The sequence below is a fragment of the Scyliorhinus torazame genome, chromosome 6, assembly GCF_047496885.1.
Source record: "Scyliorhinus torazame isolate Kashiwa2021f chromosome 6, sScyTor2.1, whole genome shotgun sequence".
In the NCBI taxonomy this organism is placed as follows: Eukaryota; Metazoa; Chordata; class Chondrichthyes; order Carcharhiniformes; family Scyliorhinidae; genus Scyliorhinus; species Scyliorhinus torazame.
In genome coordinates, this window is record NC_092712.1 from 224,351,357 (window position 1) to 224,370,557 (window position 19,201).

Consider the following 19,201-nt stretch of genomic DNA (forward strand, 5'->3'; position numbering starts at 1 on the left):
CTGTTCCCCTGAGGGGTTTGGAGAACTAGCAGCAGCGTCAGTAATATTGCCTGGGACACAGTGGCAGCTGTAATGAGTGCGGGCAATATTACCCTGACGACACGGTCTTATGTCAGAAGAAGACGAATGACCTCCAATGAGCTACAAGGGTAAGTTACCACCTCTTTCATGGCATCAGTCCCACCTGCCACCCCTCAATTTTGCAAACCCCTCCATCTCTCCCTCCATGCCCCCCCCCCCCCCCCACCCTCCCCACCCCCCCAATCCACTGGCTGACTCCTCACGCCCTCCCAACATCCGATCCTCAAGCTTGCACCTCAGAACCCCCTGGCTCCCACTAGCACAATCCCTTCATGACTAGGTGCGATGCCCACAGATGCCACCTGCTATAGAGCCGCCTGACCCATCAAGAGTGTGGCTCACAATGTCCTCTCTATATCCTCTCAGGAGAAGATACCCCATAATAAGAGGGAAAAGGCGAAGACAGGGGGATTGGGGGGGGGGAAATCCCAGAGATCAGAATCCTAACCTATGAGAAATGGCCCCGGAGATCATGGGGTTGCCAGAGGAGAGAACAGTGACCACCTGCGGAGAAGAGCTCCGAGAACACCGGCAATGCATCACAGCTGTCATTCCCACCTTACACCAGCGCAGAAACACACGCCACGGTGGTGACATTTGTGGACAGACTACGGGGGTACTATCTGATGAGCACCACACAATTGTTGATGCACATCAGGTGGAGGCAGGAACATTCAAGGGAGACAGCAGTCGGAGGTCTGCTGGATCCTCTGATTCAGCCAAGTCCCAGTCAGATGTCAAGCCTCTGGACAAGGTTTTCCCAGAGCTGATGCAGATGATAGGGCACAGCCATGACGTTAAAGACTGAGTGTCAACGACATTCCAGGGACTGCAAGGCCGATTGGAAAGCCTGCAAGCACAGGAGGTGATTCTGCAATGCATGGCACCCAGGCCAACTCTTCTAGGGTGGTGACCGCAGTGGGAAACCTGGAACACGACGTCCATGTCTTGAGTGGTGGTGTCCAAGGCAGTGCTGAAGGCGTTGACACCATGGTGCAGATAATGGGGAACCTTCAGGGGCTGGCAGTGCCAGATGACTTGGAGGCTTCTGGAGCTCAGTCCAGCTGCCCCACTGTCTCGTACGGACTCCAGGGCCCTATGGGCACTATCAAGGAGGAGGAGGCGCTGGGGGCCAACCTGGAGCCTGTCACCAAGGAGGCTACTGCAGTCTCCAGTTCATCTGGTTCCCCCTCCTCCCCGACACTGGCACATCTCAAGAGCAGCAGACAGAACAGGGTGGCACGGTGATAACTGTGACACCAGTAAGTCGGCCGGGGCCCTCCAGCTCTAGGCCCTTCAGAGAAGGGGCATCATATGCCACAGGCGCGGAAAGCAACCGGCTGCCTCCACCTCTGATGTGCTAGATGCTACTCACAGTCAGTTTGGTAGGACAGACAGGCTGCAGCTGTGGTTGCCCCTGTTATGGGTCTCCCCAGTATTTAACGATGGCTGGAAGGTCTCACCGACGCAAAGACCCCCCCCCCCCTCTATTTTTCCAATTAATGGGCAATTTAGCATGGCCAATCCACCTAGCCTGCACATCTTTGGGTTGTGGGGGCGAAACCCACGCAAACACTGGGAGAATGTGCAAACTCCACACGCACAGTGACCCAGAGCCGGGATCAAACCTGGGACCTCGGCGCCATGAGGCAGCAGGACTAACCACTGCTCCACCGTGCTGCCTTAGTTGTAGTATATCTCAGCATTTTGATGTGCTTCCAGCAAAGTTGTATGTGAGCAATCACTGATACCCTGCAGCATGGAAAAGCCTGTTATTCTGACAAAGCCATCTGCATGTCCCACCTGCTTGATCAGAGAGAACACAATGTATTCCCATCTCCCAGCACAAAGAGCATTAATAATTCCCCTTCTGTGGCAAACTGAGAACTTTTACTAATGTCATCTGCTCTAGCCAGGCAGGATTGCAATGACATAATCGCAGCCAGAGGAATGGACAGTGCCCTTGCCCTGCTCTCCGGCTGCAGGTCTGCTTGCAAGAAGTGGCAGATTTCTGTGAGAGCTTCCTTCATAAAACAGAGATCATGCACACACTGTTTCTGGTTTAGGTTGAGATAAGAGAATCTCTTCCGGAAGATTCTGGTGTACTAAGGCCTCCTATTGCGAGACCTTATTCCCTTCCTCTCCCTCCTCCCTTTGTAAGCAACTTGTCCTCTTCAGTGCTGCGTCTACTTGATCTCTCTCTGAACCTGAAGGCCAAGGTATTCGCTAACTACAGTGCCTACCACTGGGAGCAAACAATCTGCCTTGAACTCTTGAAGTCAAAACAGAAACCATGTGCAATGTCATATCCTGTCAACTTCTCGAATCCTTAGTGTAGCACCGTCAATATGACGCGAGGCAGGTTGAGGTAATGTCAATTGAAGGCTTTATTAAGCAGAACTTTATCCCCAGCAGCGTGGTTACAGAATGTAGCTGCTGAGGGAAATGGAGGGAAAAGCTGGGTTCTTATACCGGCATTTCTGGGTGGAGTCCAGTAGGTGGCAGATCCTATCAGGACCTGGCATCCCTCCACCAATAGCCTGTCGACACGTGGTGTACCGTATTACCCCTAATACATACCACCACATTCACCCCTTGTTGAAAAAGAACCCGGCGGGATGGTGGTTCGCATGGTGGTAGGGGTTTACAGAGTCGGTACTGTGCCGTAACTTTGAACAAAACACAAAATTATCGCTTCAACTGGGCCAACGGGCCAAACAGAGTCGGCATGATGCCATAACTATAACAAGACACAATAACTGAAAACTGGGCCAACGGGCCAAACAGGGTCGGCATGATGCCATAACTATAACAAGACACAATAACTGAAAACGTTGAGAGTTAAAGTGATTCGATGAGCCGGATGGGCGTCCTGGTCGTCCTTTCCGATTGTCTCGGGCGTGGTGGTGATGGCGCTGGCTCGAGTCCCGTCGACTCTGGGAGCGTAGCGCTGTCCCCTGTGTCCTTACTCCTGGGCGGGTCTGGGAGGAGAACCGAACCCCCCGGGAAGGGGGTGGCTGCGGGATGAACCGGCGGGAGTGAGGAGGTGGTGATTGGCGTTGGGGGGGTGTGGGTAGCTCCGGCGGGCGCCAGATCTCACAGGGAGACCGTGTCCTGTCGCCCATCGGGGTACTCCACATAGGCGTATTGCGGGTTGGCATGAAGGAGATGCACCCGTTCCACCAACGGATCTGACTTGTGCGCCCGCACATGTTTCCGGAGCAGAATAGTTTCCGGAGCTGCTGGCCAGGTCGGAAGTGGCGTTCCAGAGGAGGACTTCCTAGGAAAGAGGAGGAGGCGCTCGTGAGGCGTTTGATTCGTGGTGGTGCACAGCAGGGACCGGATAGAGTGAAGGGCATCCGGGAGAACTTCCTGCCAGCGGGAAATTGGGAGACTCCTAGACCGGAGGGCCAGCAGGACGGCCTTCCAGACCGTTCCATTCTCCCTTTCTACCTGCCCGTTCCCCCGGGGGTTTAACTGGTCGTCCTGCTCGAGGCTATGCCCCTGCTGAGCAGGAATTGACGCAGTTCGTCACTCATAAAGGAGGACCCCCTGTCGCTATGGATATAGTCGGGGAAACCAAACAGTGTAAAAATGGTACCGAGGGCTTTAATGACCGTGGACGCTGTCATGTCGGGGCAGGGGATGGCGAAAGGGAAACGGGAGTATTCGTCAACGACGTTCAGGAAGTACGCGTTGCGATCGGAGGAGGGGAGGGGGCCTTTGAAATCCAAACTGAGGCGTTCAAAGGGTCGAGAGGCCTTAACCAGGTGCGCTCTATCTGGCCTGAAAAAGTGCAGTTTGCACTCAGCGCAGATCTGGCAGTTTCTGGTGACTGTTCGGACGTCCTCGACGGAGTAAGGGAGGTTGCGGGCCTTAAGGAAGTGGTAGAAACGAGTGACCCCCGGGTGGCAGAGGTCCTCGTGGAGGGCTTGTAGACGGTCCACTTGTACATTGGCACATGTGCCGTGAGATAGGGCATCGGATGGCTCGTTCAGCTTTCCGGGACGGTACAAGATCTCATAATTGAAGGTGGAGAGTTCGACCCTCCACCGCAAGATCTTGTCGTTCTTGATCTTGCCCCGCTGTGCATTATCGAACATGAAGGCAACCGACCGTTGGTCAGTGAGGAGAGTGAATCTCCTACTGGCCAGGTAATGCCTCCAGTGTCGCACAGCTTCCACTATTGCTTGTGCCTCCTTTTCCACTGAGGAGTGGCGGATTTCTAAAGTGTGGAGGGTTTGGGAGAAGAAGGCCACGGGTCTGCCTGCTTGGTTGAGGGTGGCCGCCAGAGCTACATTCGATGCGTCGCTCTCGACCTGGAAGGGGAGGGACTCGTCGATGGTGCGCATCGTGGCCTTTGCGATATCCGCTTTGATGTGGCTAAAGGCCTGGCATACCTCTGTCGACAGGGGAAAAGTAGCGGACTGGATTAGCGCATGGGTCTTGTCGGCGTATTGTGGAACCCATTGGGCGTAATAAGAAAATCCCAGGCAACGTTTCAGGGCTTTGGCACAGTGGGGGAGAGGGAACTCCATGAGGGGGCGCGTGCGTTCAGGGTCGGGGCCTATCACTCCATTACGCATTACGTAGCCCAGGATGGCTAGACAATCGGTGCGGAACACGCATTTTTCTTTGTTGTAAGTGAGGTTCAGGGCGTGAGCGGTCTGGAGGAATTTTTGGAGATTGGCGTCGTGGTCCTGCTGGTCGTGGCCGCAGATGGTGACGTTGTCGAGATACGGGAACGTGGCCCGTAAACCGTGCTGGTCAACCATTCGGTCCAGTTCTCGTTGGAAGACCGAGACTCCGTTCGTGACGCCGAATGGAACCCTTAAAAAGTGGTATAACCGCCAGTCTGCTTCATAGGCAGTATAGTTGCGGTCACCGGGACGGATGGGGAGCTGGTGGTAGGCGGACTTGAGGTCCACGATGGAAAAGACCTTGTACTGTGCAATCCGATTGACATGTCGGATATGCGGGGGAGAGGGTACGCATTTAGCTGAGTGTACCTGTTGATGGTCTGACTATAGTCGATGACCATCCTCTGTTTCTCCCCGGTCTTAACGACTACCACCTGGGCTCTCCAGGGACTGTTGCTAGCCTGGATGGTGCTTTCCTTCAGCAGCCTCTGGCCTTCGGACCGGATAAATGCTCGGTCCTGGGCGCTGTACCGTCTGCTCCTTGTGGCGACGGGTTTGCAATCCGGGGTGAGGTTCGCAAACAAGGAAGGCTGTTCAACCTTGAGGTTCGCAAGGCCGCAGACAGTCAGTGGGGGTATAGGGCCGCCAAATTTAAATGTTAAACTCTGGAGGTTGCATTGGAAGTCCAACCCTAGGAGTGTGGGCGCACAGAGATGGGGGAGGACATACGGCCGGTAATTTCGGAACTCCCTCCCCTGCACCGTTAGGTTAGCGATGCAGAACCCCGTGATCTGAACGGAGTGGGATCCCGCTGCCAGGAAAATTTTCTGGGTGCTTGGCCGAATTGCGAGGGAACAGCGCCTTACCGTGTCCGGATGAATGAAGCTCTCCGTGCTCCCAGAGTCGATAAGACACGGCGTCTCATAGCCATTCACTAGGACTGTAGTGGTTGCAGTCTGGAGCGTCCGGGGTCGCGACTGGTTGAGGGTCGTTGAAGCCAGATGTGGTTGTTGAAGTTGAGCATCTTAATCAGGCAGTATGTGGCCGTCTGTGTCGGGGTCCTTCAGCCAAGATGGCGGCACCACGGATCGAGCGCGGTCGGGGGTGGACAAAATGGCGGCGCCCATCTCTCCCTCGTGGCGTCCAGGGTCCAAAATGGCGGCGTCCATTGGTCGCACGTGGATCGCTGGGGGGGCTTGGTCTGTGGTCCCGTTTCTTCCCTGGAGTTAGCAGCGACCCCGCAGGACTTGCACACCGTCGCGTAGTGGTCCTTCTTCCCGCAGCTTTTGCAGGTAGCCGCGCAGGCCGGGCAGCGCTGCCGAGGGTGTTTCGGCTGGCCGCAAAAATAGCAGCGGGGCCCCCCCGGTTGGTCTGGTGTTTTGGCTGCGCAGGTTTGCGGGGGTGGGGGGGGGGTGTCGGAGAGTCGACCGCAGTGGGGGTCCACGGAGCCCAAGGGGCTGTAGTGCGGTCGGGGGCGTAGGCGCGGGCGTTACGCGAGGCCACATCGAGGGATGCCACCAGGGCCCGAGCTTCTGTAAGTCCCAGAGATTCTTTCTCCAGAAGCCTCTGGCGGATCTGGGAAGAGGCCGAACCTGCCACATACCCATCGCGGACGAGGAGCTCTGTGTGTTCACTCGCTGTTACTGCCGGGCAGTTGCAGTTTCGACCCAGGATCTGCAGGGCGTTATAAAACTCGTCCAGTGATTCCCCCGGAAATTGCCGTCGTTTGGCGAGCTGGTAGCGAGCAAAAACCTGGTTGGCGGGCCGGATGTAGATATCCTTCAGCGCGGCGATGGCACCGGTGAAACCATCCTCGTCCTCGATAAGGGAGTAGACATCAGGACTCACCCTGGAATAGAGGACCTGCATCTTTTGTTCGTCTGTCGGTGTGCCGGAGGCCGTTTGGAGGTAGCCCTCAAAGCATGCCAGCCAGTGCTTGAAAATGATGTTGAGTTAGCTGCTTGGGGTGCGATGCGCAGGCACTCCGGGGTGATTCGGAGCTCCATGTTCCCACGTCGTTTTCTTCAATTTAAATTCTGCTTAATAAATTGTAGCACCGTCAATATGACGCGAGGCAGGTTGAGGTAATGTCAATTGAAGGCTTTATTAAGCAGAACTTTATCCCCAGCAGCGTGGTTACAGAATGCAGCTGCTGAGGGAAATTGAGGGAAAAGCTGGGTTCTTATACCGGCATTTCTGGGTGGAGTCCAGTAGGTGGCAGATCCTATCAGGACCTGGCATCCCTCCACCAATAGCCTGTCGACACGTGGTGTACCGTATTACCCCTAATACATACCACCACATTTAGCAACTCTGGAACATTATAAACTCAGACAGAACCATCAGAAATTAATCTGAGCTGAGAGTGGTTGACGATTCCTTTTTCACTTGTGTGGGGTCCTTCCTGCTACTGAACGTGTTTAGCTGTGTGATGTTAAGAAGGGGCATAACTAGATTGAAGGGATCAAAAATGATGAGATTGGCTTCAAATCAATGTTAGGCATTGACCGAGGTCACAATCTGCCTACTGTGCATTACTTCTGCACGTGCTCCTAATGCCGTGCAACTGATCTTCCCAAAATTCCATCTTGTACGAACTGCACTGGAAGCTCGTTTGCATGTTCAATACAGATGCCATTTTGGAACAAAAACAGCACTCATAATACCAAAGCTGCAGGTGAATTTTGCACCCTATGCATCCAAAACCAGAAACTTACCACCATTTCACAGTCCTGATTTACTGGACGTTCGTACTTGCAGGATTAACTCTATAGGTGTTGCATTATTCCTATTTTGTTAGATGTCGAAACTATAATCAGAAGGTAGGACAATTCCATTCTAGATATCTCATCACCTGACATATAAAGTCATTTATTTTCTGTATGTTTCGAATACTGAAGGTAATTTGTATTTTCAAATTCAACCTGTTTAAAGATGTATTTTGCATTTTTCAGGAATATCAACGCTGTTTTCATAAAACAAAGCAGAAACTTGAACAAAACCCAGCAGAAAGACAGTTTGATTTCAGTGAGATGTATATCTTCGGCAAATTTGATACATTTCAAAGACGCCTGAATAAAATTATTGCTATGTTTGGCACTGTAACTGCATACTCTGCTCTCCAGGACTCCAAGATTGAAGGATTGGAAGTGTTGGCTGCTAAATTTCAGGTACTGTCTTGAAACTAGGTGTAGATAAAGAAAGTCCTTCAGGAAATAATTTTGTTATGACAATGAAATTATTAGTTCCATTCTCCAAACGTGGTGAAGACCGTACAGTATCTCTGATTCCTTACAGTGAGTTATCAGGTTTAACCATATAGTGTGGGAAGAAGTGTGATAGGGGATATGGGGAGTGTGGGAAGAGGTAGGATGGGGGATCTGCGGAGAGTGGGAAGAGATAGGATCAGGGATCCGGGGGGCACGGGAATAGATGGGATACGGGGAGTGTGGGAAGAGGTGGCAGAAGGGATCTGAGGAGTGTGGGAAGAGGTGGGGGAAGGGATCGGGAGAATTGTGAGTGTCGGGTTGCTGTAAGTAGAAACATAGAACCCCTATGGTGAAGTAGGAGGCCATTTGGCCCATCGAGTCTACACCGACCCTTTGAATGAGCACTCTACCCATTTACACTCCCCTGTCCACCCTGCCCTATCCAGTAACCCAGCACCTAACCTGCACATCCCTGGACGCTAAGGGGCACTTTAGCATGGCCAATCCAACTAACCTGTATATCTTTGGACTGTGGGAGGAAACCGGAATAGCCGGAGGAAATGCATGCGAACATGGGGAGAACGTACAAACTCCACACAGACAGAGACCAGAATTGAACCTGGGTCCCTGGCACTGTGATGCAGCAGTGCTAACCACTGTGCCACCCTCAAGTAGTCAGACACTCCCCACAATTGGAGGGCAATATCTGCTTTTGTGCTCCAGTTACAAGATAACATTACTAGGGGTCACCGTATCAGTCGGCTGTTCAATCTCTCAGTCAAGGAATCGTGCGTTGCTAGGTTGTTATCGAAGAGGAAAAAATACAAAGCAGCTCTTTAATTGAAACAAAAAGACAAATATTTTGTCACCTTCAGACCTTCTTTTCATGTCACCCTTAATCTCCTGGAGTTAGCATGGTTCCAATATGACTTTGCTGGCCTGCAAAAAGGGAGTGTCCTGTTGTATATAACTTATGAGTACATGTCAAAGTTTTCTTGCAGGAAACCAACTGCACCAAATAGATCCATGGAAATATAGATATCTGTAGACATTATTTATGAGTTAGCTTTGCCTTCCCAAAAGACAGAGGAACTCTATGAAAGTACAACTAATTGAGGTTCATCTTAAACTCAGAAGATTTTGCTTCGCAGAGCTCACATGAAGAAATAGATAAGACATAAAAATGTTATCTTTGGAGGGTTGAATGAATCCGATATGGCAATGCCTTTAATAATGTTCATTGTTTGGTACTGTTCCAGAGTATTGTAATTACTTTGAAGAAAAAACAGTACAACTTCCTAGATCAGAGAAAAACTGATTTTGATCAAGATTATGAGGAGTTTTCTAAGCAAACTGACGATGTACATGTAAGTGTCTATAATTTATATTGTTAATGCCAGGACTATTTTATAGGAAGCAATTAACTTGCTTCTTTGGTTGTTGTTTCCAAATTATAGTAGTCTTGATCAGGGTTTCCCAAACCTTTCTTTTTAAAAATTTGTTGTTTTTAAATAAATTTAGAGTACCCAATTCATTTTTCCAATTAAGGGCAATTTAGAGTGGCCTACCCTGCACATCTTTTGGTTGTGGGGGCGAAACCCACGCAAATACGGGGAGAATGTGCAAACTCCACACGGACAGTGACCCAGAGCCGGGATCGAACCTGGAACCTCGGCGCCGTGAGGCAACAGGGCTAACCCACTGCGCCTACTCCACGGCCGGGTGAGCCATAGAATCTCCGCCATGATCGAGAAGGCGACCACATGATGAGGCGATCGAGATCCTGCAAGAGCGTTTTGTCAAACCCATAAATGAGGTACATGCACTGCACCTGCTCTCTACCTGCCGGCAGCGCTCAGGGGAAACGCTAGACGAGTATGTGGAAACGCTCACCACGCTCGCCAGGAACTGCAACCGCCAGGATGTGACTGGGGACGTCCACATGAACCTGCACATGCGAGACGCATTCGTGTCCGGCATCCGTTCGACCTATATCAGGCAGCGAAGCCTCGAAAATGGAGCTAAAGACCTTCAGGACACGGTAACGCTCGCCACCTCACTGGAAGTGGCCCGCCACAACCTAGGCACGTACCCCTCGGACCCTGTGAGCCCCCCTCCGACTTCCCCAGACTCGGCTACACTACAGGCCTGTGCCGCGCACCGACCCGCCCAGAGCGGGGGGGCACCGTGCTATTTCTGTGGGCAGGGCCAGCATCCATGTCAACGCTGCCCAGCCCGATCCGCCATCTGCAGCGACTGCGGAAAGAAAGGGCATTTCGTGAGGGTCTGTCTGGCCAAGCCTAAGGCCCAGAAACAAAAAGCTCACCAGGCTCGAAAATCGAGCTCGCAGGCCCCGCAATGCGGCTGCGCTCCGGCCGGGCACACCCCTTTCTGACGCGTCGTCGGCCTCTTGCGAGTCATGGAAGCGGCCATCTTGGCAGCGGCCATCTTCTAGACCCGAAACGTGCGACCGACAGCGGCGGCCATTTTGTGAATCCGACTCGGCTGAGGACTCGTACTACCCGCAACTGGGAGTGATCACTCTCGACCAATCGCGGCCAAAGCACCTGCAGAATTCCATGATGCAGGTCCAGATCAACGGGCGCGACACTCCCTGCCTCTTCAACTCCGGGAGCACGGAGAGCTTTATCCACTGAGAAACGGTAAGGCGCTGCTCCTTGCGCACCGATCCTGCTTCACAGACCATAGCCCTGATCTCCGGGTCCCACTCGGTCCAATTCAAGGGATATTGTACTGCGGATCTCGCGATCCAGGGCGCCAAATACGCTCGTTTCAAACTCACCTCTGCGCCCCCCTGCTGCTCAGTCTGGATTTCCAATGCAGCCACCGAAGCCTGACCCTGAAGTTCGGCGGACTCTTTTCCCCCCCCCCCTCACGGTATGCAGCCTTGCAACACTGAAAATTGCACCCCCCTCACTATTCGCGAACCTCACCCCCGACTGTAAGCCCGTCGCCACCAGGAGCCGGCGGTACAGTGCCCAAGATATGACTTTTATCAAGTCAGAGGTCCAGCGTTTACTGGAAGAGGGGGTGATCGAGGCTAGCAACAGCCCCTGGAGAGCACAAGTGTTGGTAGTATGGTCCGGGGAAATAAAACGGATGGTCTTGGACTACAGCCAGACCATAAACCGATTCACGCAGCTCGATGCGTACCCCCTTCCCCGCATAGCAGAAATGGTCAATCGGATCGTTCAATACCGTGTATTCTCCACTGTTGACCTCAAATCCGCCTACCACCAGCTCCCTATCCGACCGAAAGACCGTCTCTATACTGCTTTCGAAGCAGCCAGCCGGCTCTTCCACTTCCTCAGGGTCCTCTTCGGCGTCACAAATGGGGTCTCCGTCTTCCAGAGGGCGATGGACCAAATGGTGGACCAGTACGGCCTGCGGGCGACTTACCCGTACTTGGACAATGTCACCATCTGCGGCCATGATCAGGAGGACCATGACGCGAACCTTGAAAAGTTCCTCCAGACCACCCGAGCCCTCAACCTGACCTACAACATGGAAAAATGCGTTTTCCACACAACCCGACAAGCCATCCTCGGCTACGTCGTGGAAAACGGGGTCCTAGGTCCATCCCCGACCGCATGCGCCCCCTTAAGGAACTTCCCCTCCCCCGTAGCCTCAAGGCCCTCAAACGGTGCTTGGGGCTTTTCTCCTATTACGCTCAGTGGGTCCCCAGATATGCGGACAAAGCCCACCCACTCATAAAGACCACGACATTTCCCCTGACGGCTGAGGCCCGGTCGGCTGTCAGTCGCATCAAGGCCGACATTAGCAAGGCCGCTATGCACGCGGTGGACGAAACCATCCCTTTCCAGGTAGAGAGCGGTGCGTCAGACATCGCCCTGGCTCCTACCCTCAACCAGGCAGGCAGACCAGTAGCATTCTTCTCCTGGACCCTCACCACCTCCGAGATTCGTCACTCCGTAGTCGAAAAGGAGGGTCAAGCCATTGTGGAGGCTGTGCGACACTGGAGGCACTACCTAGCCGGTAGGAGGTTCACCCTCGTTCCCGACCAATGGTCGGTAGCCTTCCTTTTTGATAATGCAGAACGGGACAAAATTAAAATTGATAAAATCTTGAGGTGGAGGATTGAGCTCTCCACCTACCCATTCGATATTAAGTATCCTGGGGAGCACAACGAGCCCCCAGATGCCCTGTCCCGCGGCACGTGCGCAACGCGCAGGAGGATCACCTGTGGGCTATGCACGATGACCTTTGTCACCCGGGGGTTACCCGGCTCGCCCACTTTATCAAGTCCCGCAACCTACCTTACTCCACCAAGGAGGTCAAGGCCATGACCAGGGCCTGCCAGATCTGCACGGATTGCAAACCGCACTTCTACCAGCCAGACAAGGCTCGCCTTTTAAAGGCCTCGGGACCCTTTGAGCGACTAAGCGTGGACTTCAAAGGTCCTTCCCGTCCACCAACCGCAATACCTACGTCCGAACCGCCATCGACAAGTTCTCCTGCTTCCCATTCTCCGTTCCCTGTCCCGACATGACCTCGGCCACCGTGGTAAAGGCGCTGCACAGCACCTTCACCCTGTTTGGTTTCCCCGCTTATATCCACAGCAACCGGGGTACATCGTTCATGAGCGATGAGCTGCGTCAGTATCTGCTCAGCAAGGGCATCGCCTCGAGCAGAACGACCAGTTATAACCCACGGGGAAATGGGCAGGTGGAGAGGGAGAACGTGACAGTTTGGGAGGCTGTCCTTCTGGCCCTACGGTCGAGAAGTCTCCCAACCACCCGCTGGCAGGAGGTCCTACCCGATGCCTTCCACTCCATTAGGTCGCTCCTCTGCACGGCCATGAATGAGACACTTCACGACCGCTTGTTTGTCTTCCCCAGGTGGTCCACCTCCGGGGTCTCGCTTCCACCTTGGCTGACGACCCCGGAACCTGTTCTTCTCCGGAGGCACGCAAGGAGCCATAAAACGGACCCCCTGGTCGAGCGGGTCTGACTGCGACATGCGAACCCCCGATACTCCTACGTCGAGCACCCCGACGGCAGGCAAGACACGGTTTCCCTCCGGGATCTGGCACCCGCTGGTTCCCCCACTACTGACGCACCCCCCCTCGCGGTTTCCCTGCCGGACCTGGCACCCACTGGTTCCCCCACTGATGCCCCCCCCCCGGGGACCCCCACTCCGTCAGTAAACACCGACCGCGCCCCCCCCCCCCCTCCACACTCCCCCGGCGCTGCTACCCCCAGCCCTAGCTATTTCCCCAGCTATTCCCCCTGCCCCCCGACCCCCTACCCCGACCCGGACGAAAGCTTCGACCACCGTGCTCCCGGATGTACCCTCACCAAAGACGTCCGTGTCCGCTGCACCACCGCCCGAGCTGAGAAGATCGACGAGGGCGATCAGACCGCCAAAAGGAATAGACATGTGATTCCACTTCACCCCCGACGGACTTGCGTTTTTTTAAACAGGGGGTGAATGTGATGAATGGTTACTGTACCCTTAACACCATGTAGGTGATGCCCCTTTAAGACCGGGTTTGGAACCCTGGGGAACTCCGCCTCCTGCTCCGCCCACCAGGGAGCCGTATATAAGGTGGCGCCTTGTAGGCGGCACTCAGTAAGCACACGTCTCGAGAACTGGATAGTTCTCTGCTTATTAAAGCCTTCATTTACCATTCCACACTCTTGTGTCGTTATTGAGGGTACTGCACCCCCTCACGCAAATTCACCTCTCCCTCTCTCTCTCAAATTCACCTCTTCCTCTCTCTCACACAAATTCACCTCTCCCTCTCACACAAATTCACTTCTCTCTCTCTCTCACAAATTCACCTCTCCCTCTCACACACAAATTCACCTCTCTCTCTCTTTCACAAATTCGCCTCTCCCTCTCTCACACACATTCACCTCTCCCTCTCACGCAAATTCACTTCTCCCTCTCTCTCTCTCTCAAACAGTCCAACCTCTCCATCATATACACACACACACACACACACACACACACACATACACACCTCTCTCTCTCACACCTCTCAGTCACCGACCCACTCTCACACCTCTCAGTCACCCACCCTGGACTCCGTGTCGGTTTCCCCTCCTGCCTCCTGGCTGTGGCCTACATAGCCCCACCACCTGCTCTGCTGTCTGGTCACCTTTGCTCTCGTCCTTGTCTTTGACTTTCAATACTGACTTTGCAGCTATTTCCAGCTCGTCCTGCTGGCCTTTTGGTTCATTGGTGCTGATAGACTTAGTAGCCAACACTGTGCAAAAACCACCTTTTGACACTCTGGAACAACAGCTTATTTCAAACTTAAAACAGTCAGATTTACCGGGGAACGCCTGGATGAGTCCATTGAACCCAGTTTGGGAAACGCTGGTCTAGAGTAGTAAACAAATTGCATATTTCTCTCAGAGCACTGTTTAAGTTGGACAAGTTCCTCAAAGGTTTGCTCACATGGCTTTCTATTTTTCTTACTCTTTAAACTCACTGAGTATTGTTTGTCTTTTGTCTTATAAGTCAGTTTACTTATTTTGATAGACATACTGTGACAGTTTGAGCTGTTCTAATTTTTTTCTTCAGCAATAAGGCATTTTGACAGATACATGGATAGGAAAGGTTCAGAGGGATTTGAACCAAATGCAGGCAAATGAGGTTAGCTAGATGGGCTTTTTGGTTGGCACGGACCAGTTTGGGCCATTTTTTTAATGTGAATTTTTTTAATGAAGTGGTATGATTGGTGTAACAGTACGCTGTAGGACAAAACTATTTTTCCCATCTGTGCTTTGTATTGGGGATGTGTTGGATGTATTTTCAATATGGAGCTCACGGGAGGGAAAAAAACAGACTGCTGATAATTAAATTTGTTGAAATGATATTGTGGATCTATAATTTATATTTAAACATATAAATGCCAGACACTTACGGCAATCTCGTGATCACTATTTGTAGGTGCACATCCTATAGTTTCATTAATTTTCATTGATAAGTAACAATGAGGTTTTGAGTGTTTTCAAATTATTCACATTTAGTATTAAAATTTGAATTTCAATATTCTTATTATTACACAGTCCCAGCTAAGGATGTTTATTGAAAACAGCATTGAAAAGATACAGAATACAGAGCGAGCTCTGACATTACTGAAGAAGTTTGAAAGGTAAAGTGATGTGCTACAGTACCTCTTCGTAGGGATTTGTGCTCTTTCAAAACCATGAAGGCACAACATTTGCCTTATTGTTGGAGCTGATATGAATGGCCATGCATGGGCAAAAAAGATGGCATTGAATTGCATTTTAATTATTTGTGTGAGTTAGTAACACCTCCTGTGATCTACAGCCACCTTGGCCAGTTTATGAGAATGAATATTCTGCAGACTGAAACTAAGTCCCAGAAGTGGGGTCAGGGTGTGCTGGAATGGTTGGTGATTTATTCAGTCATAGGATTGGGGCAAGGTTTTCATTTATTGCCTATCTTTAATTGCCCTTGAGAAGGCGGTGGCGAGCTGCTTTCTTACCATTGCATTCAATGTAGAACATAGAAAATTACAGCGCAGTACAGGCCCTTCGGCCCTCGATGTTGCGCCGACCTGTGAAACCACTCTAAAGCCCATCTACACTATTCCCTTATTGTCCATATGTCTATCCAATGACCATTTGAATGCCCTTAGTGTTGGCAAGTCCACTACTGTTGCAGGCAGGGCATCCCACGCCCTTACTACTCTCTGAGTAAAGTACCTACCTCTGACATCTGTCTTATATCTATTTCCCCTCAATTTAAAGCCATGTCCCCTCGTGTAGTGTAATTACACCCATAATGTTGTTAGGGGAGGGATTTTGACTCAGGAACAGTGATAAAATGGTAACACAGTTCCAAGTCAGGATGCTGTATGTCTTGAAGGGAAATTTGCAGGTGGTGGTGTTTCCTTACAACTGCTACCCTTGTTCTTCTAAGTGGTGGAGGTCACGGGTTTGGAAGCTGCTGTCAGAGGTGTTTTGGTGAGTGCATATTGTAGAGTGGGTGCCAATGGTGGAGGAAATTCATTTTTAATGTGATTGATGGGGTGCCGATCAAGCAAGCTGTTTTGTCCTGGATGGTATTGTACTCCTTGAATGTTGTTGGAGCTGCACTCATCCAGGCTTGTGTAGAATACTCCATCAAATTTGTGACTTGCACCTTGCAGGTGGTGAACAGCCTTTGAGGAGTCGAGTGGTGAGTTGCTCATTGCACTGTTCCCAACTCCTGATCTGTTCCTGTCACCATAATGGTTGGTCCAGCTATCTTAATGGTAATGATGACCGCTGGATGCTAGTGGGAGACTCAACGATGATAATGCTGTAGAACATTAAGGGAAGGGGTAATCATCCACTGACTCCGCTTGCGGGACTTAAGTATATTGCTGAAAGACATGCTATCAAAGCTTTTCATCTTGCACTCATCAGGCCAAGTGTAAAAATGCCAAATTTTAAATGGAACAACAATTTATACTGCTGAGAAAAGGAGTACTGATTTGTTGGCAAGTTGGCCCTGGTTGATCGAGATGTTGCCATGGCGAATGCACCACAGAGCTATTGTCCCCCGTGCTTTCGTTATTCAAAGAGGGTGCTATAGAACATAGAACATACAGTGCAGAAGGAGGCCATTCGGACCATCGAGTCTGCATCGACCCACATAAGCCCTCACTTCCACCCTATCCCTGTAACCCAATAACCACGCCTAACCTTTTTGGACACTAACGCGCACATCTTTGGACTGTGGGAGGAAACCGGAGCACCCAGAGGAAACCCACGCAGGCACGGGGAGAACGTGCAGACTCCGCACAGACAGTGACCCAGCGGGGAATCGAACCTGGGACCCTGGCGCTATGAAGCCACAATGCTATCCACTGTGCTATCGTGCTGCCCATATTCATATTTATTTTGCCTGCAGAGGATAAGTCCTTGCATAAGAATATGTGTAGCTCCTAGCAAGCGCCAATTAGCTACACTGCGAGCCCTACTCATAATATCAAATTAATTATTTATTTAATTCTTTCACACTGTGGATTACTCAGCAAATTCCGCCTCACAAAATCACATCTAAAGTTAGATATTGGGCTGGATTCTCTGCCCTGCGACGAGGATCACGATCGGGTGGAGAATTGGGCTTCTGGCCGCAATCGAGGTTCATGCCGGGCGCCGAACTGACCACTATGCTCTGGCCCCCCGCTGACGGTGGGAAAGGGCTTTGTGGCAGAGGAAGGCTGCTAATGAATGCAATTGGGTACAAATAACCCATTTGCATCCTCTTAGCGAGTCTGGTACCAGAGTCTCCAGGCCCTCGTGATTCTCTGGACCTCTGCCGCGGATCACTACTGGTATTTACCAGCATGGCCCTGACGTGGGCCAAGGGGTAACCCCTTAGTTACCCCCAAAATCTGCCTGAGCATCACCCTCCCCTCCGCAATGCATGACCTGCCAACCCCTCCCCTACCTGGAACCCCCCACGGCCCCCCAGACACCCCCTAAAACAGGAGACACCCCTTAGATCGGGAGAACCCCCCCCACACCTGCAGACACCGTCTAGATAGGAAGACCCCAGCAGAGACCGCCCCCCCCCCCGATACATCCCAGAAAAGAGACCTTTTTCTAGAGCAATCCAGAAAGGAGCAGTGAAAAATGCTACTGCTATAATACTCACCTGGGCATACACCTGCTGGCTCAGACCGAGGAAACACCACGTGTCCATTCTGGAAAGAAGACAGCTGTGACCTGTGTTTAAACCCTTCAGATACTTTAGCTGCAAGCTATTCATTCATTTCTCTTAATGGGCTGTGATTGACAGCTTCCACAAACACAGCTTCATTCATCTTCCTTCATGGATGAGTAACTCGAAGTGCTCTGACCACAATGTTTACAAATATCAACCACATCAAAGTGAGTTAAGCGCATGCCAACCCCCCCCCCCCTTCACGCTCGAGTGATTATGAAGTGCGGAGCTGGAACTTGACAGCACTTAACTCTCTTTGAATATCTCTGGGGGGGGCAGTCTCCCTATCTAGGGGGTCTCTCTATCTGGGGGGGGTTTCTCTATCTAGAGGGTCTCTGTGGCGGTCTCCCTCTTAACGGGGTCTTGGGGGGCAGGCAGGTCAGGTCACCCCATACTTGGGGGAAGCAGGGACCCAGAAAATCTGGCGGTGAGGGGCCGAATCGCGATGTGGGGAAGGGGAATGAATCGCGATGTGGGGGTGAGGGGCTGCTTTGCAATATGGGTGGATGGGGGCGCTGCTTTGTGATGCTGGGGGGGTGGTGGTTGGCCCCGGGACCGCACTATTGGGTCACCCACTCAAAATGGTGGCCTGATAGCTGGATTCCCTCGCGAAATGCTCTTATTCCTCGCCATGCAAATTTCTGAATTGTGTCCTGATTTCCATATCTGTTTCAATTCACCTCCGGCGGAATAGTTTCCCAAGTGGAGAATCTCGGCCATTATGTTTTGGGTATTGCAAGCACGGGTTGTTTTTCCGATACAGTATAAATTGTTTTGCCCTTTTAAATTTAGCATCTGTCCTGATGAGTGCAAAATGAGAAGCTTCAACACAAACCACTTTTGTTCAGCAATACTCAGCAAGACTTGACCGGTCCAGGATGAAGGCATCATGTCAGCTCTCTGGTATCTTGCACAGACAAGCACGATGATCTTTTGATGTTTGTGTTTAGGTTGAGGAATTCTGATGGGTGATCCGATGTTCCCTTATTAACCAACTGTGTGCAATTTAAGACTCCTTGGACCTGTAGGAATCCTGCCTGTGCTACAAGTCCGAATGGCCTCATCCATGATTAAATGCACATAATTCCCAACCATTTATTTCTAGGGAGATGCACATATGAGCAGCAGATTCTGCAAATAACTGCTGCAGCTTCCTTGAAGGAAGTGGAGATATTAAGTGCTATGGTGACCATGACTGCCATATGCAATGCCTGCCCACCCACTGATCCACTTGGCATGGGGTCTTCTTCTAGGAGGCCGAAATGTCCACAACCGCCTGCTGGGAAAGTCTGAGCCTCCTGAAATTATAATAAGAAACCAAAGGCTGTGCTAGTATACTCCGTGTTTGGGTATTTCCTCCTGGAGCTTGTGCCCTTTATCCTTTGGGGTGGCAGGTGATTGAGGCGAAGGCTACAGCTACTTCTGCTGGTGCTGCTCATGCTGCTGCTGGCGGTGTTGGTGTTCCTCATCAGGGGTCCAAGGTAAATCTAGATGGGTAAATGCTCCTCCCCCGCTCACCCCACCCCCATGCTGCTG

At 51.7% G+C, this 19,201-nt stretch overlaps 1 protein-coding gene across 1 annotated transcript in view; it reads left to right on the forward strand.

Annotated features, from left to right (window-relative positions):
- The window catches only part of dnah5 (dynein, axonemal, heavy chain 5), a 521,599-nt gene that overhangs the window by 119,479 nt on the left and 382,919 nt on the right, over positions 1 to 19,201 (forward strand). The window contains exons 11-13 of the mRNA XM_072509474.1: positions 7,676 to 7,891; positions 9,190 to 9,297; positions 14,992 to 15,077. Coding sequence (XP_072365575.1) covers positions 7,676 to 7,891; positions 9,190 to 9,297; positions 14,992 to 15,077 — 410 coding nt within the window. The remainder of the gene's footprint in view (positions 1 to 7,675; positions 7,892 to 9,189; positions 9,298 to 14,991; positions 15,078 to 19,201) is intronic.